Raw genomic sequence first — 25,492 nt, forward strand, 5'->3', positions numbered from 1 at the left:
ACCATGTTTCACAGCACTTGTAAATCCGGTAAATGGTCATGTACTAAAGTTATGTGCGACGGTGAGTGTCATGCTATCGGCGAATCCCATTTCTCGACATTTGACGGGAAAGAATTTGATTTTAAAGGAGACTGCGAATACCTTTTAGTTCGGGTATGTCTAATATTTTCCTCTTATTCCTCCTTTTTTTATATAATTGTGGGATTTGCAGGACTTCTGTGGGAACAACCCTGAAAATGGCACGTTTGTTATCTCATATATGTCAAACTTATGCGAAACCTTGGGATATACATGTTCGCGGACAGTACATATCACACTCGGGGTGAGAATCAATGATTTCTTGCCGTAGCAAAGTGGTACCGGTATCATTGGTGGAGTTATGAATATAAGGAATCCCATCCACATGAATTGCATAACAATCCGGAAACACACTTATTTCAAGTTCAATACATTGTCAGTCAGCATTGTTAGCAATTCATCTTACTTGCATATTGAAATGTAAATTGCCGTTTTCATTGATCCTTGTATTAGTTGATACTTGCTATATCTCAAACATCACATTGAATGGTAGCAATCTCTGAAATTCTTTTTCTGTTTTTCACAAAGAAATTTTCCATATTTATAAACCGCATGCAACAATCTATTTCTAGCACTCATTAATAACTTTGAAGTCCGGTGTAGCACCGATCGTGGCAGAAAATCCAAATCCTCTTCAGCAAGGCATTCCGTTTCAAATATCGAATCATGGATTCTTTGTCTATGTCACTACTGGTATCGGTGTGAGAGTCTTGTGGGATCAAGCCACGAGAATATACATCCATCTGTCGCCGGTTTACAAGGTAGGATGTGTCGATTGTAAAGAAGGTATATTTTTATCGCACTAGAACTGATCGGTGCGATTATATAGAATCAGAATGTTCAATTGATAGCCTTTGAAGGAAATGTTTTTCATCAGATTACTTCTCTTTCTCTTGGTAGTCATGTAGATCTTGTCCTCGCTTCGACATATCATGAAGCTTTTGGGCATTCTTTGTTAGCTAGCAATTCAAAATGTAAAATTTCAAAATGCAGTATATGACTTAGATACAATGCTCTAAACCAGTGGAACTCAACCTTTGCTGCTTATGAACTGAGAAATTCTGCGAACAGATGAAACTTTCAAAAATAGATATTAAACCAGAATGTATAAGTAGGCTACGGTATGCATCTCCAAACAAATAATTGGAATTTTAACTTGATGAGAAATTTGTTGCTGTCTTTTGATATTAATACATCTGTTATGCGTGGTTCCATTGAAGTTTTTGGGAGTCCTGTTAAAATTGGATTGCGCTATACACTACTTCTACTTTTCCGTTGCATCAGAGATGTTGACAACTGCCAGTTACTTGTCTACCTCAGAGCCGTGTCTGTGGCATGTGTGGGAATTTCAATGGGAATAGCAATGACGATTTTGTGAATCCGAGCAAAGGCTCTGTCTCTACTCCCAACGAATTCGGCCACCATTGGCGATTGATGCCGCAGTGTGTAGGAAGCAACCGAATCGTTCCCAATGAACTTTGCGATCAGTATCCTGTGAGAAAGAGCTGGGCAGAGAGACAATGCGCCATTATCGAAGGGGACGTGTTTGCACCATGTCACAATGTGGTAATGGGAAAGTTGTTATTTTGTTAAATGGGTGTTACTTTACTGTAGTGATCATAAGAATTCAGCAAATACATTAAAAAATTTGAATAGCTGAATGGTGGTACAGAATATGACTACAGTTTTGAATTCAACTCCGTTTAAGTCCCTTATCATGCCTATAGCTTTTTAGTTCTTCGAATGAACAAATGTTATTGTGGACGCACCTTTCAAAACAATGAAAAGCGTATGCCGTCGAGACCTTGTACACAGTTGTCTGACTGGCATCAAATTCTTTTTTTGTTTGCAAGTTTGATACAATCACAATATTCTAAGATACAACTTACAAATACCAAATATTCCTTTTTACATTATCATTTATAGGGGAATTTTGTAAATTTAGCATTAAGCATGCCATGGGTATACGGTATACATAAGTCAACTGAAGAATAGAACGGTTATCATGCACCGAAAGAAAAGGTAGTATGCCATATTACAACAGTTTTGTGAAAATAAGTCATAACCAGCATATCTAACGAAAGGTCAATTAATAGTTACTACGTACCATGATTATTCAACAACTGTATCCTACAAGCCTCTTCGTTGCCGGTATTGAACTGCAAAATCGTGTGTTGATGTCAGGAAATTGTTAATATCTGTAATGTCCGGTCGTCATTAAATTGAGGATATTAACATAATCATACATAATACATGTGATGGACTTCTTTCAACCCTTGCGTGTGTAACATCCAATAATATTTATTCAAATTATTCTCTCTTCTATCATCAAGCCTTAAATTCAAGTCTCTAATTCTACATCATCGTATATTATAGGTGAATCATGAACGATACTACGAATATTGCTTGAGTGACACTTGCGGTTGTGAATCCGGGGGTGACTGCGAGTGTTTCTGCACTGCCGTAGCCGCCTACGCTCACGCTTGCTCGCTGAAAGGAATTTACGTGAAGTGGAGAAGCCCGCAGATGTGCCGTGAGTATCAATCATAACCTGCGGGAAATTTCAATTTTTATTTGCTGAAGATTAGAGGTGGTAAATGTAGTCAGCATTGCTACTGAACTACAAGTAGTAGTGATTCCCAATGTCCACCAAGACTCCTTATAGTGGAAAACAACTGAGGAAGATAGATTTGGTCAAGATATCGAATACTATTAGTACTAAATCGAAGGCAGGGTACTTACTAATTTTCGAGATGCATCTTTTCGGCAACAGAAAATGACTGATGACTAGGGCGATTATTTTTTACCTTAAAAACGGAGGATTGAGATTTTTTGACAATAAAAATTTTCATTTTGACAAAATTTTGCACTCAAGTATTTAAATTAGGCATTGATGCACATAATGTTGATATTGTATTACTTTTTTACATTTTGGCTGGAACTCAATGTCCTTACGAAGTAGCAGTACAAGAATAAGGATAACACACTTGTTACTTCATACTGGCACTGTTGTCGACATCGCACACCGCAACCCAATTCTGAGTTTTGTTAACTTCTTGCAATTCAATGATACGCTGAAAACCACTGTGTTATAAAAACCAATGTCCACCACGCAGTCAAGTTTCAGATTCAGATTTGACATATCGGCGTGAGCTAGGAAAAAGTTCGGACCTACTGAAAATTTTATCGTTTTTAAATATGCTGATCGTCACGCCATGTCAACTTATTTGTTTCATTTGATGGTTTATGATAAACAATGAGTAGACAATGGGCCATCTACATCAGTAATCCTGCAAAATAGGCTACAAGGTGTAAAATGTCAAATGATAAGTTCACTGACAGTGCAATCTCTACAACACCGACGAAATGCAATTTGATTTTGAATTTGGAAACAAATTTTGACAATTTTTTCACCTAACGCTACAATTTTCACAAAATTTTTCCTTTTTTTGCAATGTCAAAAGAGTTAATATATTCTTTTTCGCCTGCACCATCGAGATGCTTTGACGATGGAGATACGACCGTATCGTCACCTAGTCACCTTTTTTCTCCTCCATGCTATCCGTGGATGCTGAGCACCTAGAAGGATAGCTGCGGATACCAGTTTTCGAGTCTTCAGAGTCCTACCGATCAAGAAGCCGGAATCATCACCATTATACCATCACCCTAATAATGACACTTAAAATCGAGCGATAATCGAAAATATATATTGCGACCAAGAAACATCGGGTAATTGGACCGGGTTGTTATAATTTCACACATAGAAGTGGTGCAAACCAATCCAAAAACTACTTTATGCTACACATATGTCCAATTGTAAAAAGCAAATAGTTTTGCATCGAAACTGATCAGTATGAGTAGTCAGAAATCATAACCACTGGTGTAAGTAATTAAAGTAGGCAAAATCTACTCGAGCACTCCATCTCCACTGAGCATACTTGAAGCTTTTTTCCAGATACAGTGCTTTTACTTTCCTGAACGATCTTGAATATTCAACCATTTGAACTCAGCTTGGGACATTTCATTATCTTTCAGCCACCATGTGTGAGACGTACAATAAAAACGACACTTGCGTGTGGAAGTACGAGGTGTGCGGAAACCCTTGCCCGGATACATGTTGCCACAGGAACGCACCATGCCCTCTTCCATGCGTAGAAGGATGCTTTCCCCATTGTCCACGTCACTATGTTTATGAGTGAGTTCATTCAAGCCTGTCAATAGTAATGATACACGATCTATTATCAAGTCTTTGTGTACTTCACAGCGTCGCTACGAAATCTTGCATGCACGGTGATTTGTGTCCTACGTGTCCAAGTCCTGTTACTACTGTAACAACGACCGCAACTACTGTCTTTACATCAATGGTCATTTCATCAGGTATTTTTCACGTTTAACAGATTTAAAATCTCGGTTCTTTTTCATTTCTGATGAATTACAATCTACGATAGACCTCATATTAAGATGATATATTGATATTTTGTGGTATTGTTTATGAAAAACCGACTCTCAATTTGACTATTTCAGCCATTTCCACTACCGGGGTCACTACTGGTACAAGTGCATGCCCACCTTGTACCACTGCAAACGGCACTGTCGTTGAGGTAAGTGAAATTTCGGAGATCAAATTTGAATTAATTATGTCTAGGTATGCTAAAGCTAAGCTGCGGTGATGGTAGTTGCTCTTGTTCTGCAGCAATCCTACATGTTGAACATCTATTTGTAATAGTAATATGGGAATACTGATACAAGGTTTGGAATTCTATCGTTTTCATTCGAATATTTTTTGACATTTCATGCCATCCGTGTTCATATATTTTGATTGCCTGCAGTTATAGATACATTACAAACATTCTACAGTAGCTTAGGTCTGACTTAAATTACTTTGCCACCAAAGTAATATCACGGTAGTCTTATCCTTCTTTATTTAGGTAAATCATAGCTGGCAAGAGGGCCCTTGCATAACAAAGATATGTCTGTCTGTTGATGACAAATGTCCTGCTGCCGTTACCACGGAAAATCGTACATCAAGCTGTGCCGCGGTCACTTGTCGCGCCTGGGAAGTACCTGTCCCAATCACATACCCCTCCGCAGATGATCCGGATAGGTGTTGTGTCGAAGAAACTTGCAGTACGATTATTTATATTTTTGTACATTCGTGAACAGTTCATGAAAAACTAGAAGATTCCAATTTCCAGTTGATACAAGTTGTTTCATGGTCTTGAAATCTAAGACAGTTGTAAATTAGTGTAATAATGATCTCGCCTGATATCGTTTTCAAGTTCTATGTTATCTTTTTGGGCTGTATCATGAAATTTCTCTGCCTCATTCAGTTTGCAATAAAACAAAAGAAGACAAGTGTCCGTTGAAGAGGGATGACGTTGCATGTTCTGAATATCAACAAAGGAATTACATCGGCCCATATCCAGGCACTGACGGATGCTGCCCAAATTTTGAATGTGGTATGCACTGCTTTTCGCTCAGAACAGTATTTATAAGGAAGAAAATTGGATTTCCCTAAAAATCTTGAATTTTTGGCTTGTTAAAAAAGAGGTGTGAATATTTCTATTACCCGGTTGACATAAAATGTTCATTTATTATAAATCGCAGAATAGCAAGGTGGTGTCTTGCTTTGCTGACACGTCGCGTGTTCTTTTCTATCTATCATTCTGCTAACTTTTAAATAGTGTTTAAATTTAAAGGCAGAATTCATGTTCATTTGAGTGTCAGTGTCGTTCACTAAGCACCACCGTGTTATTCAATGACAGGGTTCACTATGGCTTCATTGCCTATTCACTTGCGTTCTTTTATGAGTAATGCCATATATCCAAGGGTTACCATACGTCCTCCTTTAGCAGTTTTCAATTTCGGTAAACTAACTATTAAAGTGTCCTCCGTTCCCGAATCCAAAATATATGGTAACCCTAATATATCGGTATTCACTGTGAATGCCGCACTGTATTAGTGTTTTGTAGAATGCCAGTGATCTGTTACCCTAAACAGTGATCCAACATATCTGACACGCCTAACATATTTCTGTTTTATTGTAGCCTGTAATAATGCGACGGTACTCAAAACGCTATGTGACACTTGGCATGATTTCAGCTGTTTCTTTTCACAAAGTCGTGTCTATGCTGGTAGCCAGCCTGGGACAAATGATTGCTGCCCTTCATATAGATGCGGTGAGTTCGACGATGGTTAATACACGGAAACGGTTATAACAAAAATGTAACTAACTTTTTTCGATTACTGCTGTAGAATCTAATCGTTTAACAAACCTACTTAAGTTTTTTCAAGACAAAGAAAGCTAGGATTCTAATTTGAACATCTTTATTTTCAGTGTGTGATAAGTACTCCATTGGGGGTAAAAAGTACTTGGTGAGTCTATTCCAAATTGTGATATTGAAATACGTGCATTGAAGCAGTGGAAAAAAAGAAATGCTCTTATGAAACAGTCTCGTCTTTGTGTACCTGAATATTCCCATGGATATTCGTATAACCTCGCACATCTGCCTAGTGTGCCTGCACTCTAATACTACGTTTGTGGTCAAGGTGGGAGATGTATTTCCGGATCCGTATGATCCGACTGGATGTTCTACTTTGAAAGTTGTCAAAGATAGTGAAGATCCCGACGATTGCCCGACTGTGATGCCTGGCAAAGTAGAGTGCACCAATTCATCAGCATGCGATGTTTGTGAAGATGAGATCGCGGATGAGACTGATGTTTGCTGTCCGCATAACACAAAATGCGGTAAGCATTATTTTGTAATTCTATGTACTAATATTCAAGACATATATGAAATACCAACTCATTCGTCTGATATTTTATTAGGGAAAAATATTAAAGCAAACATAGTTTGGATTAGTGAAGTTAACCATAATAATAAAATGAGAAATTGTAACAGCCTTCATCAGCTAATGCAGGGCGGCCTGCGAATAAGCGCCAATTTGAATGGTGTGTTGCGTGCAAAATCATATTTAGTCCGATGCTCAAGTGGGCCAAGGAAGCGATAAAACGATAGAATTTTTAAAATATGGATATTCCACCGGTTTTGTGCATTTATTCAACTATTTCCAAGCTTTCAGGTATTGATAATAATTTTCCGATATCAAACTTTATTGATAAGTCTCGCCATCACCATTACCAATTCTCGATGAGATGTTCTTACATATTCTAATGTCAGTGATTTTGCTTCTAGTAAATGTGGCTAAATTCTTTTTCAGTTCCAAAGCTGTGTCCAGCCAATGAAACCTGTGGCCCTAACGAGGTGGAGTCGTATAGCACCGTATCGCCATGCTGTATCCAGAGGCGGTGTTCATGTAAGCTTCATAGAATTGCGGTACCGTGATTCCTTTTAATGCTGTGATTATCCAGGCGCTTGTTTGGGCATCGGATCTACGGCATTTAAACCGTTCAACTGCAACCAGACATACACTTTTGAAATGGCGGTGTGTGGTTATACCGTTTTCCAGGTTTGTGATATTAAAGACTGGTAACTTTTGCCTTCATCATATCCTTACTTTTGAAATTCAACAAATGTTGTCCGTAAGTTGACTGTAGCATTATTTAATTGCCATTGGTAAAACACAGTCAGAAAATAAACGACATTTATTTTACATATGCTGTAATTACACAACAGCGGGCATGATAAATAGGAGTAGTCTTATCTAGTATAATCTTAGGTGTACGTACAGTGTTCACTGAAAATATTGAATTATTATTTGAGTTTGATTTATAACATATAGTTACATATGCAAGTAATCACAGTACAAACATTTTCGAAAGCGAGTTTCCATACAAGGTTATAAATGTTGGCATCGGGTCATGTCATAGCCCAAATCTTCCAATTTGAAATAATTTATTAAACTTCGTCATGCAGATGGGCAATTCCTCGAAATTGTCTATCGCAATTGAGTCCGATCGATGTTCAACGCTGTATCCGGACTTGATGTCTCCACCTGTGTCCTGCATCACTGTTCTCAATGTTACTTACTACGATTCGTTGATCCAATTTGACGTTTTAAACAAGGAAGTAAGTCACGTCCGAGTACTTGAAATTCCAAATTCTCAAAGTGTTTTACTTCAAGATTTACATTGACGGGTATCACACGACAAATGACCAGACCGGCTTCTTCGATTTGATGTTCATGCCAGATTATGTCTCCCGTAGCGCAATATCATTGGACATACACAAATTGGGTATCTCTCTCATCTACGAGACTAGGGATCAAGGAGTATTCAATTTGTTTTTGAGAAATGCCTCCTTCGGCGTTGGTGGCTTGTGTGGTGAGTCTGACGTAGTTTACGTTTGTATATTTGAGTCTCGTCACAGCTAAAAAATCTCCAACACCAATAATCCCAAGGGCAACAATGTAAGACATACAACATGGAGTTTTTTTTGTACTAAGTTATTTGCGCTATTTACCAGAAAATGCACATTTAAAATGATTTCAATGTGATGAGTTGGCATTTTAGTTTTAAAAAATCCTTGCAGAATGAAATTTGATGGCAAAATTCACTTTAGCCAATCACAGCCCTTGTGGTCATTAGATATTTAACTTGAATGTGATGATAAAATGCTCTGCAGAAAGCAATGATCCAGATTTGAAGTTTTTTTGTCCTCTCTATGGTAATTCTTCCGGCATAGGTTCAAAAGGTCTGAATCAATCTGTCTTTAGACACAAACTCAGAGAGAGAGAGAGAGATATGATATTCTTTCTCGCCTGCACCATCGCGATGCTTTGGCGACGGAGTTGCGATACGGCCCCATGAGGTCATCTAGTCTGCGCCCCCGTTTTTTTTTACTCCTCCATGCTATCCGTGATTGCTGAGCGCCTAGCAGGATAGCTGCGGATACCATTTTTCGAGTCTTTGGTATGACCCGGCCGGGGATCGAACTCACGACCTACCGCTCGAGAAGCCGGACGCATAACCATTACACTATCTCGCTCGACACTCAGCTTGACAATCCTGCCCTAGGAAGTTTCCACAATTTCATTTAATTTCCTTCATACAAGGGGAGTGCTCGCGGAATGGATCTCAAGGTTGCAACGTCTCTGCATCCAATCTCGATCAAGAGACTATTGATGACAATTGCGTTTTGGCATGCGAGGCTGAATTGTGCAATGATGCCGCCTGCATTAATGCAGACGTTTGCTCGTCAACATCTTGCGGCAACTGTGCACAGTATGGACATGTCAATCCTTGTGAAATACTACTGTCACCTGAACTTGGTGAGAAACGCAGTATTTTGTTTAATTGGTGTTTGTGTAATGAACTGTTCAAAATTGACCGACAGTTTTTATCCCACATCTCGTGCTCTAAAATTGTAATCTGAGCCCTTTTTGACAACTTCTTTGTTAGACCCACCTGCAAATTGATCTAACCAATGTTGATGAAGTATCAGTTCAATGAATCTACATCCAGTCGCAGTGTTACTACATAAGGTATGGCAACAATGGCGAAGTCCCACCATTCAACAGGTTCATATCAGTCCTTGTATAGAACATTGGGCAGCACGCATAAACTAGGATTGGGTCATAATCGGGTCAGTAGTTGAACGTCGACGGTGTTTTACGGCCACTAGACACACAGGAAACTGACTGAAATCAATCATTTCCCGAGAGTCAATTTTTGAACAACTCTACTATACGACGACAGGCGTCTAAAACACGCGGCCCGCGAGATCATTTTGCTCAGACCGCGTCGCCATTTTGGATTTTGAAGTATTCGACAATATTTAACTGCTACATATCCCTTTATAGGTTTGAAAACTTAAAATTTTCTTTAACACTACTCCACAAACCCGAAGCTATTCATCAAACTACACTATCACGTTACTTTCAAAACTTACCATGCGATTAAAGATCCGCTATTATGTCACATTACCACCAGTTTATGATGGTGAAACATGGCCCGTTGATAATAGTTTGTGACTGAAAATTGTATTTTTGGACTTGGACGCCACCTTTTGTAGAATTACTCGAACTAGGACTGAATGCGTAACAGAATAAAAATGACTATGTGCTACGAGCTATGACACATTAATCATTATATTCAAGTTGTTATTGATCTGTTCCAATATTCGAAGGTAAATCTAACGCTGATTTAATTTGACTTTGATAATGGCATGATCAATAGCCTAGTTATCAGGAGCATGCCTGAAGTCCGGATTCGGCTGTAACGGTCCAATGACAGTTGATAAATTGTTATACGTTCATGTCGTTGTGTTTACGGGCGAATATTATTAAATCACCGCATCAGGCTTATACAGTATAGCCTACACAGTTACTTCAAGGATGCACAATTGCACATTGCACTTGCCACAATTATCCATGTGCAATTCATTGACTTTTTCAACAGCGGATTGCTTCGACAACCCTATGGCAGAATATCATCAGTGCAACATGTCGAATTGCGTATCTAACTCCTCACATGCCGCCGTGCAATGCTCTGTGTGCAGCAGTGTTGTAATCCGAAAATTTTTGGACAAATGTCACCCGTGCTCGAAGATCTACGAGACATTGGGGTGTACCGGTAATGCAAATTGGTAAGTGATTCTAAATTGACTATGTTAACGATGTTATGTTGCAGTACCAACGAACATTACATGCCCTGGAAATCAAACCCTGGAATGCATCGATCGATGCCGTATTTCGGAGACTTGCGGTAGCACAGCCTTTGTGGTAATATTTCATTGCTGTTCTAATAATTTACAATGAATGATGAGTCTTTTATCTGTATTAAGAGCTGCGGAGAAAGCTATGTTGAGGCATGTCGGTGTTTGCCGGGATATGTAAAAGAAACTGTAACGAGTGATAACTGTGTCAAAAGGCAATGTAAGAATTTGTGGTAATAATTTACAATATGCCAATATCTTTTCTCCCTGTTGTTAACCAATGCTTTTCACATGGACAGTCTTGAATTTCATTCTATTAGAATTCATTTTTACATGTACCGGTACTTCTGACTCTGACTCCAAACTGTACACTTGACCGTTCTATTGAGGGCAGTGCAAATTTTACCAAAATGGAATTGAGTATGATAACAAGCTTTTCTATGAAACCAAGATGACTGATCAATCTTCCAGGCTGCAGAGAATGTGAAAATCCGTGTGACTCTATGCCAGCTAACATGCAAGCGACAATGACAGGTGTCGATGAATGTGGATGCAATGTATATCAAGGACAGTGCCGTAAGATAGTGTTTGTTTTCTGACAATGTTTGTGGTAACCGAATCCCAGTTGTCACATGAAAGCTTCCATGATCCTCGATTTTCTTTGCATTGTCACAGCATTTCTGTTTGTGATATATTGGTTTAAATTGCCTGTCATGAAATCCTAATGTTTGATTTTATCGCAGTGTGCACCCCGAATTGTGTGAATCCTGTGAATGGCGAGCTTATAAACCCAGGTGAATCATCGCCTGGCCAAAATCCATGTGTAAGCTATTTCTGTCCACAAACGGATGCCGGCAAATGCGGAAATTATGAAACGCTGGATAAGTCGAGTGATTGCCCAAACGCGACAGAGTGTCCCAGTGAAAAGTACACGAAAATGCTCAATACAACCTCCACCGATCAATGCTGTAAAGAATATTACTGCGGTAAGACTGGTAATGAAGTCCTTTGGGAATAGATTAATCGGGATATTGCATGTGTTCTCATAATTCGGTTCTATGGGATATTGAAAAATCAAGCACCACTGGATTTCAAATATGAGCTGACTTGACTACTATGTCAAGGGGATACTGGCAATAATAAAACCCGTATTTCTTATCTATTACAGTGTGCGACCACTATGTTGTGAATGGTGTACGTTACAAGGTAGCGATGCTTGATGTTGTAGTTATGATCAAACGTATTTATATTTGAATTATTCAGGCTGGGGTGATCGTGCCAAATTTGGATTCTGGCAATTGTAGTACTTGGGTTGTCCAATATCCGGATGACAATCCGAACACGTGTCCTATATTGAAGAAACAGACGAAAATTTGTCAAGCTGACCCGATTTGTGGAGCGTGTGAAGTTGAGAAGAATGCGACATATGACGATTGTTGTGGCCAAATGTACGAGTGTGGTGAGTGCTGGAATATAATTATTTTACTCCTTGACATATTTCAAATATATTAACAAAGCAAATTCCCAGTGCCCTGATTGACATATGACTTAATAAGTTGAAATAGTTTGAATACAGAATCAAGCACTTGGCTGTAAACGAAACCGACTTGAGTACTTCAGAAAAATGTGCTTACCTCTCAGTTGAAATAGCCGAGTAATTGGTAGAACTGGTTTTTGTTCAATGATGCTTTCTGATATCTTGTGATTTATGAGTATGAGTATGAAACTGATTGGTTAACCTTGTGATTGAACTAAATTTTAAAGGTCTTGCTATTCATCTAGTTATGTTCTCTTGACACTAGGATTTTTGATAAAAAAGAAACTTTGCCTCCTGAATTTGATAATTTCCCTTAATTTTTACTTTATTTTAATTTCCCATTTTAAATAGCTTTTCTTACAGCCAGTCTGTGTAGAGACAAGTGTACCTGTTTGATGCGGATGTGACCAGACTAGTTGACCTCCAAGGTCGTATTTATCATTCCTATCTAATAACGAATTATTGCTGTCTGGTTGTTATGTATATCTGTTGGATCAAAAATAAAGACTCTCTCTCTCTCTATAAATATATATATATCACTTTGGTGGGAATTGGCATCAAATTCTTATATTTTCTTATTACGAAACCCGGTTCAAAGCTCTTTACTTTTGTTAAATTATGCATAACATCCTAAAATATTGTTTCAGTGCCTAAAGCCTGTCCAAATGCAACACAGTGTCTCGGAACTCAGCATCCCATTAGAACTATCAACGATTGCTGTGAAAATATTACCTGTTCATGTAAGTATGCTGCATATAGTTTCTGTAATAATCTAAATATATCAAAGTGAACTTTTTTCTGATCATCTCATGTGGGCAGTATGCTACTGGACGCTAAAATGTATGTGACCATTTATATGATTGATCAGGTAAAGCTACCGGTATCGGGACATCAAAGATCAACACTCTTGATTGCCGGCAAAGCTATGAATTGAAAGGAAATTGTACTTATCTTGCTCTCAAGGTACACATAAATTCAGAATACGATTTTCCATTAGCTTTTTTATCACATTGACGAATTTTCTCAAAAAACCCACTAATATACATAATGTTACACACATTAAACATTTTACTGAATACTTCAGCTTGTGACATTGATCTCTTTTTGACAGGATGTGAAATCAGACGATTACAAAATTGAAATCACGGTGGTGCCGTGTAATCAGCTCAATCCCACAAAATCGGATGAGACATGCCTGGAAAGTCTGAGACTGACATACTTGACTGCAGAGTATCGGATATTTGCAGCAACTGGATATGTAAGCAGATTGATAACTTTAATTCGAGTGTTGTTTCGATCGGGGTTTGATCCGCACTGTTTCACGTTGTATTATTGAATCACACTCACATTTTAATGAAGAAATATAGGCCTATTATACGAGGGGGATGTCACGATATTTAAATGCGAATGCTTTATTTTCATTTCAAGTTGAAAGTAAAAAGCCTAGAGGATTTTCGTCTCTAGGTATACCCATACAGCATTTTTATCACTACTTCTTTGGAATTGACCTCAAGAAACACCCCTTTCAAAATTAGAATGTCTTAGTAGTGGACTGAGGCTATTCACCTGTACAGTTTATTATAATGATTTTCTTTCGGATATTTTCGATTTAGCTTGAAATCAGTAACCCGAACATGGCTGACGTTAAAATCGGGAATATGTCAGAGTATATATCGATAGAAGTTGCAACCGTTGGTCTGTTTGTCGGTTGGTCCCGGGAAGGTGGTGGTATTTTCACAATAGTCTTGGACGCCGCAGACAACGGAAGGGAAACTGATGGAATTCTGGGTAAACTTTTTTAATAATTCTCATTATGATTTATTCTGTAAATGAGCTTATTTTTAGGCAATTGTGCTTGGAGTGATACCTCCACTAATATGTGTCCTCTGAGGCCGATTAATATCACACGGTATCAAACGGACTTGAATTGCGTGACTCCGTGTGGTATGGGCATGTCTTGTGTGGAGGATCGTTGTAACGATTCTAAAGATTGTATTGCGGAATGTCACACTTGTGAAGATCTGGGATTTAGCAATCCGTGCTTAGCCTTGATGAACGAGACGTTTGGTAAGATGTAATTTTTTAATCGTTTTTAACGCAACATACATAAATTTAGCAAATTGATCATTTTAGATTTTGTCTTGCACCAAAAAATATCTTTCTGCTGAACATTTTTGTCATTAGTGTCGATTATTCCAAGTCGTTTCGACTCTTTCCTATCTTTTCATTATATTGTACTATTGCAGTGTTCTCAAGTGATGGAAATGCTAATGAATGATAATGATAACCTGTGTCATTGGCGATAGTAACTGCAGTGATTTTCCTATTTACATTCTATACTTTCTTCATTTTGATCATCCATCACGTTATTGAGGAGATTTTTTTCATTATTCCTTTTCTTTGGAACCTAAGACTCTTCTAATTTTATCCTTCTTCAGAGGACTGCTTTCGAGAGGAGAATATCACTATGTTATTGGAGGAATGCGTATTGCATCAGTGTTTCAATGGCACGATAGACCCCGGAGGAGTTTGCGATATATGCGGCAATCGTTATATAGCTGAAAAAGTCGGTGAATGTAAACGAGACAAGGGCATCTGTGGTAACTACACAGCTGAATTTGGCTGCGTGCAAGGTGAGATGTTGTCTAATCGTCTCGCAGAATCCAACTTCTACTTTTATGATTACACAATTTCAGCACTTCCTGTAGTTTGTCAAACATAATCATTTCGCATTGACACATTTTCACGAAGACTCTAATTCAAGGATATTTATAATCTGCGATCAATATTATTCAGCATGTCACATAATCAAAATGTCAAGCTTGTTGAGATATCCCTCAGGATTTTATGTTGGAAAATTTTGAATTGTTCTAATTCACTGTGTGGGTTTCAATTAAGAGTTGGGCAGATGGTTCAATGAATTTGGACGGGTTTTAACCTGTCTCATTCTGACTGTCAGATTTTGAACACTATCGAGAGGATATTGAATTAGGATTAGGATATCCAGATTTATGTTGCGATTTGCCTCTGAATAGAGTAGGTTTGGATTAGTTGGTCGAGATTTGAAAAAATATAAAATTTTGTTTGATCCTAGCGTCGTGCCAGATCTATTCACACAGTTTACGTTACCGTATCTCCATCAGCACCGATACCATCATACATTGGTTTATGTAACCGGTCTAACCAGTTGCTTGTTGTGCAGACAAGAAAAACGTGACATGTCCTGGTGCACAAATCTACAGTGAATGTTGGGATATCTGTAGCATTGAAAGATCTTGCGATTGGAATCAGGTAAGATATAGTTTTAGCAACAGCAATCAATCAGTTACATGATTATAATTACTAACATATAATACTCAGAAGCAGGGGCTTTCGAGCTTTGACAAGCATTAGGCTACTTGAAAGCGATTGCCAGCACGACGCAAACAGTCCATAACTCCACACCTCTGACAGCCCTGATATTTTCAAAGCAAATTTATAGATGAGAAATGAATAAAAAAAATTGTGTTTAGCCATGTGGACGAACCTATGCCCCGGGCTGTGCATGTCCTGACGGACTGATCAAGAAAAGCTCAACCAGTAGCGAGTGCATAAAAGAATCTTGTAAGTCTACATTATCCATAATGCTACTTACTCCATTGTTGGTATATTCACTGTGTATGCCGAACAATTTCCTATGCTCTGTTTATTTCTTCACATAGCTAACATCTGCTCTTCAATCACGCAGGTTGCAACGGATGTACCGAAGACCCGTGCGCACCATTCGGATCTAACATACAATCTAACGTTTTACGGATTGACGAATGCGACTGCCCGGTCTACGAGGAGAATTCTTGCGGTAGGACTTTTGAGTAACTTCAAGTTTGTTTGTACATGTGCGATTTTTGCACTGTCGATTTTCATGAACACATGTAGAAAATCATTTTGATCCTCGGAACACCTTTGAATTTTTATGGTATGCGTGTACCATATCCTGGACAACTTAGATTACTTTGTTACAGACAGCGCTCTTGAGTCCGTTCACTTTACCATCAACAGACAGTTTCAATATAGTGCTCTGACTATGACTAGTAATAATTTCTTCACATAACTCTGACTCCAACATTCCTGTAAATCTATTTGGAAAATTATGTGTTCATTACATTTTTCGTTATTATTATTATTACCGATTGAATCAACCTGTTTTTTTTTAATTTAAATTAATAGTCTCTGAAAGAAATTAAGTTTGTAAATGACCGCCTACGTAAAAAAGTTGATAACTTCATGCCGATGACGTCATATTTGACGATATGATTGTTGATATAAAATGTTCTTTGCAATTCTCTACTAGTTGCTGACGATTACGCCTGACGAGTGACAGCAGAAAATATTCATGTTTATTTCAATATCAACATATTATTCGATTGATAACCTCTGTATCTGAAATGACACTTTTTAGTAGCATTTGAGAACGTTTGATTTGATTTTTAAGTAGCTACAGTCAAAGTTAGGGCATTTTTAGCAAGTTCAGACTCCGAAAGGTGTTACAAAATTTCTCTGCTATCAAAAAAATATTTCATGAAACGCAGACTCCAAGACTTGGAATCCACAGTCGTGTTTGGAATCAATTCACCCATTCATTTCCGTGTAATTGGTAAATCCTTATTTACATACTCCTCTAACTTCCACTATTTGATTCGTGTGTGTGCATTCACTCCATTATTTCACAGCGTGCACCCCGAAATGTCAAAATCCTGACACGTTCGAGGCTATGAACCCGGGGCAGGAGTCCGAGAGCACGACTGACAAATGCATCACGTACTCGTGTCCTGTGAACAGAACTACGGAATGTGGAAAAGTGTCTACGACAAACAGACGGAGAGAGTGTCCAGACATCAACGTCTGTACCGATTCTAGGTTTTCACTTCGTGTAAACAATACGAGCAGTGATACATGCTGCACTCGATACACATGCTGTAAGTTGGATTGTGAAATAATTTCAGTTTGTGATGATGAATACTGCTGGTTTTCATTCAGTTTGCGACGGTACGATCCACGAAGGAAAGCTGTATAAGGTCAGTCGTATATTTTGATCAGGGTTGTAATCACTCGTGTCGCCATTTTCAGTTGACTTGACTCGACTTGAGTAATTTGTGTATTGACTCGACCAGGTCATATGACTCGAGACATTTCAGATGACTTGATTCAAATCTCGTGTACCAGGACCGATACTTGAAAATTAGACCTAGACATTGACATTTATCTGTTTGAATGAACTTGTTAAAAGTGAGAAATTGAGTATATTATGAATGTAAGGCATTCGATATCACCTAAGAGTTTCAAAAAAGTGAGTTGAACCTGACTTGAACTCGATAATGAGCAATGAACACTACGATTTGGGCTCTCACTCGAGTCTCAACACCTTGACTCAAATTCTACCCTTTGCTCTCGGACTTGACTATGTGACCCTGTTACTTGGTAACAACCCTGATTTTGATGAAAATACTTGTTTAATTTTGTATCTTTTGAATGTCGGTACAATGCTCATGTTTAAAGTGAATGTGCACTGCGCACCTTTTTCATTTTATACATTTCATTATAATTTCTAATTTTCCCTTGCTGAATAGGCAGGGGAGACTATTCCAGGTCCAAACTGTTCCGAATCGCTGGTAAAATATGTGGATGGGCGTGAGTGCCCCGAAGTGGTCAGACAAGAGGTTCTTTGCCCCACGTTGCTCGAGTGTGGCGATTGTGAAACCAAAGTCGACGTGAGCTATGACCCCTGCTGTGGAGAGCAGCATGAGTGTGGTGAGTGCCGTTATTATAATCGAGAATATTTTGCATTGATCTTGAATGCACTGCTTGCAGCATACCCGGCAAAATTCGCTTTGAACTGATTGATTCCGAAATCTTAAAATTTAATCCTATTTAGATATTTTTAGGATTTACTAGGATACTTCTGCACTCAGTATGTCTGACACTAAATTATAAAATAGTAGTAATGATAATTTGACCACAAAAACTAGGATGAATAAAGTGACGGTCTGCATATTTATAATATGCTAGAGCAGTGGTTCTCAACTGCCGGTCCGCGGACCGGTGCCAGTCCGCCACGTATATTACAATTTTTACCGTAATTTCAAAATGAAATGTTGAACGCGGCAAACACAATAGAGATACGAGCTGACTCATCGCTAAACAGCGCAGTTTTCGCGATCATTCGTTTTTGATTGATTCATTTTGTACAGGACCGTCACTGTGGCACCCCAAACCGCTTAATTGGAGAGGGGACGAGCTTGAAAATGGCCCAAAATTATTTTGCAAATGAGCATAAATCAGAGCGTATTTTTTTGAAACTTTTTCCAACACTTTTCAATTTCTTTTCGCGCGATTCAATGTCACTAAATGCTTTGCTTATAGGTGCCCTTCTCCGAGAAATACTCAAAATATATAGAACTATGCATTGCGACGTCAGTCATTACCGCGCCACGACGAACCAACGCATAATGAAGTTTAGGCTAACATGGGACTCTGAAAGTTGTGCCAAAAATTTGGCAGCGAGAAAACCGATTCAGTCATGAATGATCGAAAATTTTTGCTATTGTTGCGTTTAAGCAACATAAACTCTTTGTGCTTGCACTGAGTAGAACGAATGTGCGGACAAGTGCATGTGAAAACATCCACCCAACTATTGGGTCCGGGAGCAAATCCCCTGAAACTTTGGCTTATCGCCCTGTGGGGGCCAGAGACCAACATATTTTTGGGGTGTGCTGACGAAGTAATTTTTCGGCCCGGATTTGTGTATGGCCAGTATAGCTGCTGTAAGGTGTTTTTTCTGCGGCACGCATGGTATTCGTAGTTACAAGAGTAGCCTGCGTTTGGTGACAGTGGACAATGAACAAGGTAGCACGACAAGGTGCTTGCTTCTACTCCGAAACGCTTCTTCTCTCGGTATTGTCAAGGACAAGAATATTATTCGCGTTGGGGTGGTCGGTTAGAGCCACTGCCTTCGGCACGAAAGACTGTAAACGACACTCGGTGGTAGCACGTTTATCTTGACCAGACAATTTTACCTCGACTCAGCAGACTCACTGCCATAAAATCATACGGATGCCATCCAAAAGCGAATTAATTACGATCAAAACCCACTAAGTGTCACTCTCTAGCACCATATAGTTTATAAAAAACGGTTGCATACTTTACATTTTGGCTTCATTTCAATTTTGAAAGTTCACCGGTCCGCCAGACATTTTTTGAAATTTTACCGGTCCGGGAGGTGAAAAAGGTTGAGAACCACTGTGCTAGAGTACATGCACATCTTTTGTTTGGAAACATTTGCAAATAACACACAGCTTTTTACCACCCTCGGCATTTATTGCACGCTCATACTGAGTTCCAAGTAAATCAAACTTTCATTTTGTTGCCCAGGGCCAGTCGATTGCCCGCCTGTGGAACAGTGCGGCACCAACCAAGAGCAGAGAATCAGTGATATTGGATGCTGTCCGCAGAGCTTGTGCGTATGTAAGTAACTCTTTTTCTGGAGTAATTTTTGCCTGTTGCCACTAACAAAATATATTGTTATTGTATATCAGGCAAAGCGACTGGTATCGGAACGACCATCATGAGTTCATTCGATTGTGGCGATGATTTTGTTGTCAGCGGCAATTGCACTTTTCTTGGAGTCAAGGTATTGATTTTTCTGCCATGATATAGTTTGATATGTTGGCTTATATTTCTCAGCAAGTTCTCTATTAGCGGTTAAGCTGTTGTAGGTATGAATTGCTATCTCAGGGTCCCTTGACCAGATTCCACTTTCGAATAAATTATAAATATAGTTTGTGTGATTTTGTCGTGACATTTCTCTATTTACATAAAACATTGTAGATTCAACTAAAAATAGCATTGGCACACATCTGGTTGCCATATTTCGTGTGTTCTAGGATGTCACTAGCGATCGGTACAGAATCGACATCACAGTTGTGCCGTGTGTCGAGCTACGGCCAGATGCGAATGTGACACAAGACGAGACATGCCTCAAAATGCTGTCTCTTTACTATGGATCCACAGTGTATCAGATTGACGCCGAATCAGGACAAGTATGTGTCACCGCTAACAAGTCTATGTCTTTCTTTGTATTCATTAAGTGACATTCGCAGTTACCATGTGGTTTCTGTGTTGGGCTGTTACGCTTATGCCTCTTTTTTCATTAGGTAACCCATATTAATTGATAAATTTGTCATTCCTGTCAATGGTCAAGTCTGATGCTTTGATTAGCCGTTATTTCGATATCTTCTTGTCTCTTGATAGTCTAGCAATCTTGTGGGACTTTTATTGTTATGAAATTCATAACTGAATAAATGACTTCAACGCATAATGTGTACGCTCTTTCCATTGGTTCAAGTACATACACCTGAATGCCGGTCATGGAAAGCTGATCTCTCGATTGTTAGTGTGACCGGGGTGTGACTAATTTGAGAGTTGCCTAATATTCTCCAATATTTGTTGCCTGAATGTTCAGACCAATATTATCGGAACCCCAGCGGCTGACACTGCCGTGATAATACATGGCTCGCAAGTTCAAATTATAGCCGGTGATATTGGACTCGAAATCACTTACACTCATGAAGTAAAGGGGGCCTTTACTATCGTGCTATATGCTCTGGGAGAAAGGGAAACGGAAGGAGTGTTTGGTATGTATTAGGTCAAAAAACTGTCAATAACAGTTTCCAGTCTATTGTTGCGGTTCGACGCAAGGCATTTTTTTCCTGGGTATTCATCTATCTGCATTAAATGTACTAAAATCCCAGTACTTACGTTTGATACCCCACCATTTTGGAACATTATTAGTCATTGTGCTTTATTCACGATGGTGCATATTGAACTAGGAAAGTAGTTGTAGATTCCGGATGCATCTTCCGTACGTACATAGAGAAGTCTTTTGAGTTCTTATCAAAACGTCCCTAGTATTCCTATTTATGTAGAATTAGCTTGGATTGTAGGCCACTACATCCTACGTCTATTCAGAGGTGGTCACTGGTCAGTAACAAACTTTTAACACTTCGTATTTTTAAAATAGAAAGTATTTTAGGAGATGTTTGCATCACTTTTAAGAGTGAAATTGACATAACAACCGGGCAAAATATCCCCCGCATCAAGGTAACTGAATAATTATTTTTATACATTGCCCCCATCGGTAGCTTCATTACTCATTATGCGTCAGTCACGAAGACACAGCTCGCAGTTTCGAAATTAGTCACCACCAGTGAATTGCTAATAGGTGCGATCCCTCGAACAAATCTACGATTTGAAACTACTTACTGAAGTACTTGCCAGGCTTTGACATTCTATTTTCAATTGAAGTACTATGGATAAGCCATGGAAATTGTGATTGAGTAGAAATTTATGTTTTACTTCTATTTATTCCGCTACATGATTTCCAACCCTCACCACTTTTACCAACTCTGCTTCTACTTAAGTAGCTGCAATGACGTCTTGGAACAGAGAAAATTGTATAGCTCTTCTAGTCTACACTCACATTAAAGATATGTCACAGGTAACTGTGCGTGGAGCAACACGACAACTGAGTCGTGTCCATTGGAAAGTGTGGATATTTCCTACTATCAAGTGGATCCCAGCTGCTCCGCACCCTGTGGGCGTAGTGGTACATGTCAAGAGGAGAGATGCTCGCGCTATGCGGAATGTTTCAGTGACTGCCTGTCTTGCGAAGACTATGGATACCACAATCCTTGTTTGGTGTTGTTTGATGAAAGATTGGGTAATTTCTTCACTGTTTCACTAATATCCTTTTAGATATCTCAATATAGTTGAAAATTGGATGGATTTCGAACTATAAACTCATAGACAACAAACTAGCATATTCATATTGTAATAATTCCGAATGTTACCGGCTGACACTGTAATTGTCAGCAACTACACTAGCTACACATACTACACTAGATGCTGACGATTACCCCTGACGAGCGTCAGCCGAAAATATTCGGGTTCATTTCAATATGAATATACCTATCAGTTGTGTATTGAAGTTTTTAAATCTATCCCAAGCAAGTTTATAATATCCCGATGACAATGATGTCACAATGAAATCAGGCTGTTGCATCACATAAAAATAATTAATCATGTGTTGTATGCTCTGTTTTCAGCAAATTGTACTGGTGGATCAAACATGACTTTGCTCGTCAACAAATGTGAAAAGTTACTGTGTTTCAATCAAAGTGTGACACCGCTGGATACCATCAAAGCGCAATGTGAAATTTGCACCAATTCTTTTGTTTTGGACAAAATCAGAAGTTGCAAAAGAGATAACGGACAATGCGTTAATTACTTTGAACTCCTAGGCTGCGATGCAGGTAAATCTGGGGTTGCATGTGTGCAGTTTTTGCGTTTATAATTATATTCTATTTAGCTGAAAAGAATGTTTCGTGTCCGGCTAATCAGATTTATTATGAGTGTGAAGACGTCTGCCATTTTACAAGGACTTGCTCGAATCTTATTCCTGTGAGATGTGTTCTTTTGTTGTGGAAATTATGCGCGATTTATGTTCTGTGTAGTTTGATATTAAAATGTGCGTTACATGGTGGCTGTAGTATTCAATACACGAATGCGGTGCCATATATGCTTTCAACTCTTTGGGATCACATTTTTTAAAGTCTGCTTGTATGGTTTTTGTCTGCCTTGTAGTGTAGGCTGTTTATTATGCTGGAATCTAGTTATATACCATTATTTTTAATCTACATGGCAATTGCGTCAGTACTTTGCACAACACTATGAGCATGAAATCAGTCAGTTCTAATTCAAAAATGTTCCTTGACATTACCATAGCATAATGGAAAAAAACTTATTCACATGTTGCATTGCACTGATTTTATTTTATTTGCTATTTTTAATAACTTAATAATATTTTGTTTCAGTGAATTTAATGACTGGGTACTGATACCCTGCTCTGGCTTATCTTATTAACAATATTATTCTTCCATTTTGCAACCAAAATATGGAATTGTGTTTTAGCCCTGTGGAACATTTACGTCTGGCTGTGGCTGCGATGTCGGATATGTGAAAGATAGTAGCAGTGATACTTGCATCCTTGAAAAATGTGAGTTCATCTTTTCATCCATATCAAACACACGCCCATTGCCCAAATTTCCATATTCTTTTGACGTGCAAAATGTTGAATGGTATACTTTTTGTCGTCTGTATCTTGCTGGATATCTTAATTTTGATTAATATTAGTTACGGACATAAAGAATTCATTTATGAAACAGGCTGTCAAAGTTGTGAAAACCCATGCAAAGATTCACCTGCGAATTGGGAAGCTCCTACCAATGGCACTGATGAGTGTCTTTGTCCGATTGTTGTCGGCGATTGCGGTGAGTATTGATGGTTAAAGCTAGCGGATAATTAATCGTTTGCGATAGAATAAGCAACATATGTAGCATATTATGGCAGCTTTTTTATGCTCCGCCATTTGAAAAATCCCAAACGTAAATAGTCATGGTATTGATATGGTACCATGGAATAGCACTTGATATGTTGTATGTCATGCTTACCCTGGGTTATGAAATTGTGTACTCCAGTATTGAATATTTTGGGTGTTGGTGCCCATTGGCGAACATTAGTGAAAGAAATATCCAAATATAGCTATGTAATAAGTTAATTAATAAATATTGATATACTGGCAGTGCTAATGTTCGGTACCAAGCTATTGGGATTGTAGATTAGTGAGGATCTCGACAATTTCAACTACGAAAAACCACCAAATTGCAAATTTCAACCATTGTCGTGTTCTGCTAACATCACAACTGAAGATTTGTATCATATTTTCAGCTTGCACCCCTAACTGTGAAAATCCCGTTGACGGAAGTGTATTCTCACCAGGCGAGGTTGTTCACACTAACAATCCGTGTCTCAGTTACATTTGCCGAGTGTCAGAAACTGGATGCGGACAGCATGAGATGGTTGATGAATATCGAAATTGTTCGACAAACATCACATGCACCGATTCCAGATATACTGTCATAGTAAATGAAACGGCATCAACCGAATGTTGTCAAGTCGAATATTGCAGTGAGTAGTAATAGTAATGAGGGTTTATCAATATGATATCAGTTTTATGGTGACTTGTATTGCCGTTGTATAGTGATATTTGAGGATATATAGATATCCAAGCACGTTGGTTTCTTTACATAAATGCTAGATGCTATCGATGAAGTTCCGGGTCAGCATTTCTGTTTACATCCTAAACTAAGCTCATTTTACCAAGAGATAACTTTATGATGCTATGCTATAATTTGTTCGTATTTTCCCTGAAGTTGCAATAATGATCATTGATCATTTATCATTCACTTACTTGCTAGTATGTAGTATGTCTGTCTGCTAATCAAACAATTCCAGGTCTAATGGCTTGTTCGTGACTACCATGTGTTGTGACCTTGCATTTATACGTTTGGATGAGACAGCTTCAAGATTTTCTTTAACTCTGCTTTCTTTCTGTGGATTGGATAGCATGAAACAGTTTTATATACTTTGATGTGATCAGAACCCATTACATTATTGTTTACTATTATCAGAACGCTCTTAAATCACAATTGCTTGAATGAATTTCATAAATCCGCCTATTTTCAGGATGTGACCACCATATCTACGAGGGAATACTTTATGAGGTGAATACTTGTACTGATGTGCAAAACGCTACAATAAGAGTCACGCACTTGTTGGAGTAATAATATACAATTTACATAGAGCTGCAAACTGTTTCAGTAATTCTCATGTATTCACTCAATGGCAATCAAGCTCCACATAAGTTTTCAGTTTAGAACTCGTCTGGTTTTGTTATGTTACATACTAGATTTTCACTATGTCGGGAGCCAAAAGAATTGATCTTAGCCAAAGTATAAACGGTGGTGTTTGTTACAAACAATCACATTTACAAATTCTTCTTCTTTATCAGGCTGGCCAAATGCTGCCTATCGATGACGGTGATCCATGCACCATAGTCATTGTCAGTTGGCAAAATAATAACACAGACGCATGTCCCGAGCCAGCGGAAGTCGTGAAAAAGTGTGATCAAATGACCGAGTGTGGTCCGTGCGAAGAAAAAGTCAATATCACAAACGACCAATGTTGTGGAGAACGATATGAATGCGGTAATGCACAGATCCTTGCAATGTAAAAGTACTCAGGTTGAATAAATATTCATATTCAAATAAAGCCAAGTATTTTTGGCTGAAACTTATCAGGAGTAATCTTCAGTAACTAGTATAATATT

The 25,492-nt window shown here is 38.5% G+C and overlaps 1 protein-coding gene across 1 annotated transcript in view; it reads left to right on the forward strand.

Moving 5' to 3' along the window:
• The window catches only part of LOC145455736 (uncharacterized), a 61,230-nt gene that overhangs the window by 16,494 nt on the left and 19,244 nt on the right, over positions 1-25,492 (forward strand). Inside the window, exons 24-72 of the mRNA XM_080333718.1 lie at positions 15-153; positions 212-322; positions 651-839; positions 1,399-1,644; positions 2,455-2,611; positions 4,114-4,273; positions 4,343-4,455; positions 4,603-4,679; positions 5,007-5,205; positions 5,409-5,537; positions 6,126-6,257; positions 6,416-6,453; positions 6,628-6,826; positions 7,300-7,395; positions 7,451-7,548; positions 7,956-8,108; positions 8,164-8,362; positions 9,094-9,309; positions 10,439-10,612; positions 10,670-10,761; positions 10,824-10,914; positions 11,166-11,270; positions 11,438-11,680; positions 11,863-11,900; positions 11,958-12,153; positions 12,879-12,971; positions 13,100-13,194; positions 13,343-13,489; positions 13,845-14,019; positions 14,077-14,298; positions 14,670-14,864; positions 15,434-15,522; positions 15,744-15,834; positions 15,959-16,069; positions 16,941-17,186; positions 17,248-17,285; positions 17,838-18,018; positions 19,639-19,731; positions 19,803-19,897; positions 20,151-20,306; positions 20,729-20,900; positions 21,764-21,985; positions 22,371-22,577; positions 22,634-22,725; positions 23,236-23,320; positions 23,490-23,594; positions 24,052-24,291; positions 24,850-24,887; positions 25,175-25,370. Of these exons, the coding sequence (XP_080189844.1) occupies positions 15-153; positions 212-322; positions 651-839; positions 1,399-1,644; positions 2,455-2,611; positions 4,114-4,273; positions 4,343-4,455; positions 4,603-4,679; positions 5,007-5,205; positions 5,409-5,537; positions 6,126-6,257; positions 6,416-6,453; positions 6,628-6,826; positions 7,300-7,395; positions 7,451-7,548; positions 7,956-8,108; positions 8,164-8,362; positions 9,094-9,309; positions 10,439-10,612; positions 10,670-10,761; positions 10,824-10,914; positions 11,166-11,270; positions 11,438-11,680; positions 11,863-11,900; positions 11,958-12,153; positions 12,879-12,971; positions 13,100-13,194; positions 13,343-13,489; positions 13,845-14,019; positions 14,077-14,298; positions 14,670-14,864; positions 15,434-15,522; positions 15,744-15,834; positions 15,959-16,069; positions 16,941-17,186; positions 17,248-17,285; positions 17,838-18,018; positions 19,639-19,731; positions 19,803-19,897; positions 20,151-20,306; positions 20,729-20,900; positions 21,764-21,985; positions 22,371-22,577; positions 22,634-22,725; positions 23,236-23,320; positions 23,490-23,594; positions 24,052-24,291; positions 24,850-24,887; positions 25,175-25,370 (6,974 nt within the window). The remainder of the gene's footprint in view (positions 1-14; positions 154-211; positions 323-650; positions 840-1,398; positions 1,645-2,454; positions 2,612-4,113; positions 4,274-4,342; positions 4,456-4,602; positions 4,680-5,006; positions 5,206-5,408; positions 5,538-6,125; positions 6,258-6,415; positions 6,454-6,627; positions 6,827-7,299; positions 7,396-7,450; positions 7,549-7,955; positions 8,109-8,163; positions 8,363-9,093; positions 9,310-10,438; positions 10,613-10,669; positions 10,762-10,823; positions 10,915-11,165; positions 11,271-11,437; positions 11,681-11,862; positions 11,901-11,957; positions 12,154-12,878; positions 12,972-13,099; positions 13,195-13,342; positions 13,490-13,844; positions 14,020-14,076; positions 14,299-14,669; positions 14,865-15,433; positions 15,523-15,743; positions 15,835-15,958; positions 16,070-16,940; positions 17,187-17,247; positions 17,286-17,837; positions 18,019-19,638; positions 19,732-19,802; positions 19,898-20,150; positions 20,307-20,728; positions 20,901-21,763; positions 21,986-22,370; positions 22,578-22,633; positions 22,726-23,235; positions 23,321-23,489; positions 23,595-24,051; positions 24,292-24,849; positions 24,888-25,174; positions 25,371-25,492) is intronic.

The sequence above is a fragment of the Botryllus schlosseri genome, chromosome 14 (assembly GCF_051294905.1).
Source record: "Botryllus schlosseri isolate E-star chromosome 14, Bs_hap1, whole genome shotgun sequence".
NCBI classification, from domain to species: Eukaryota; Metazoa; Chordata; class Ascidiacea; order Stolidobranchia; family Styelidae; genus Botryllus; species Botryllus schlosseri.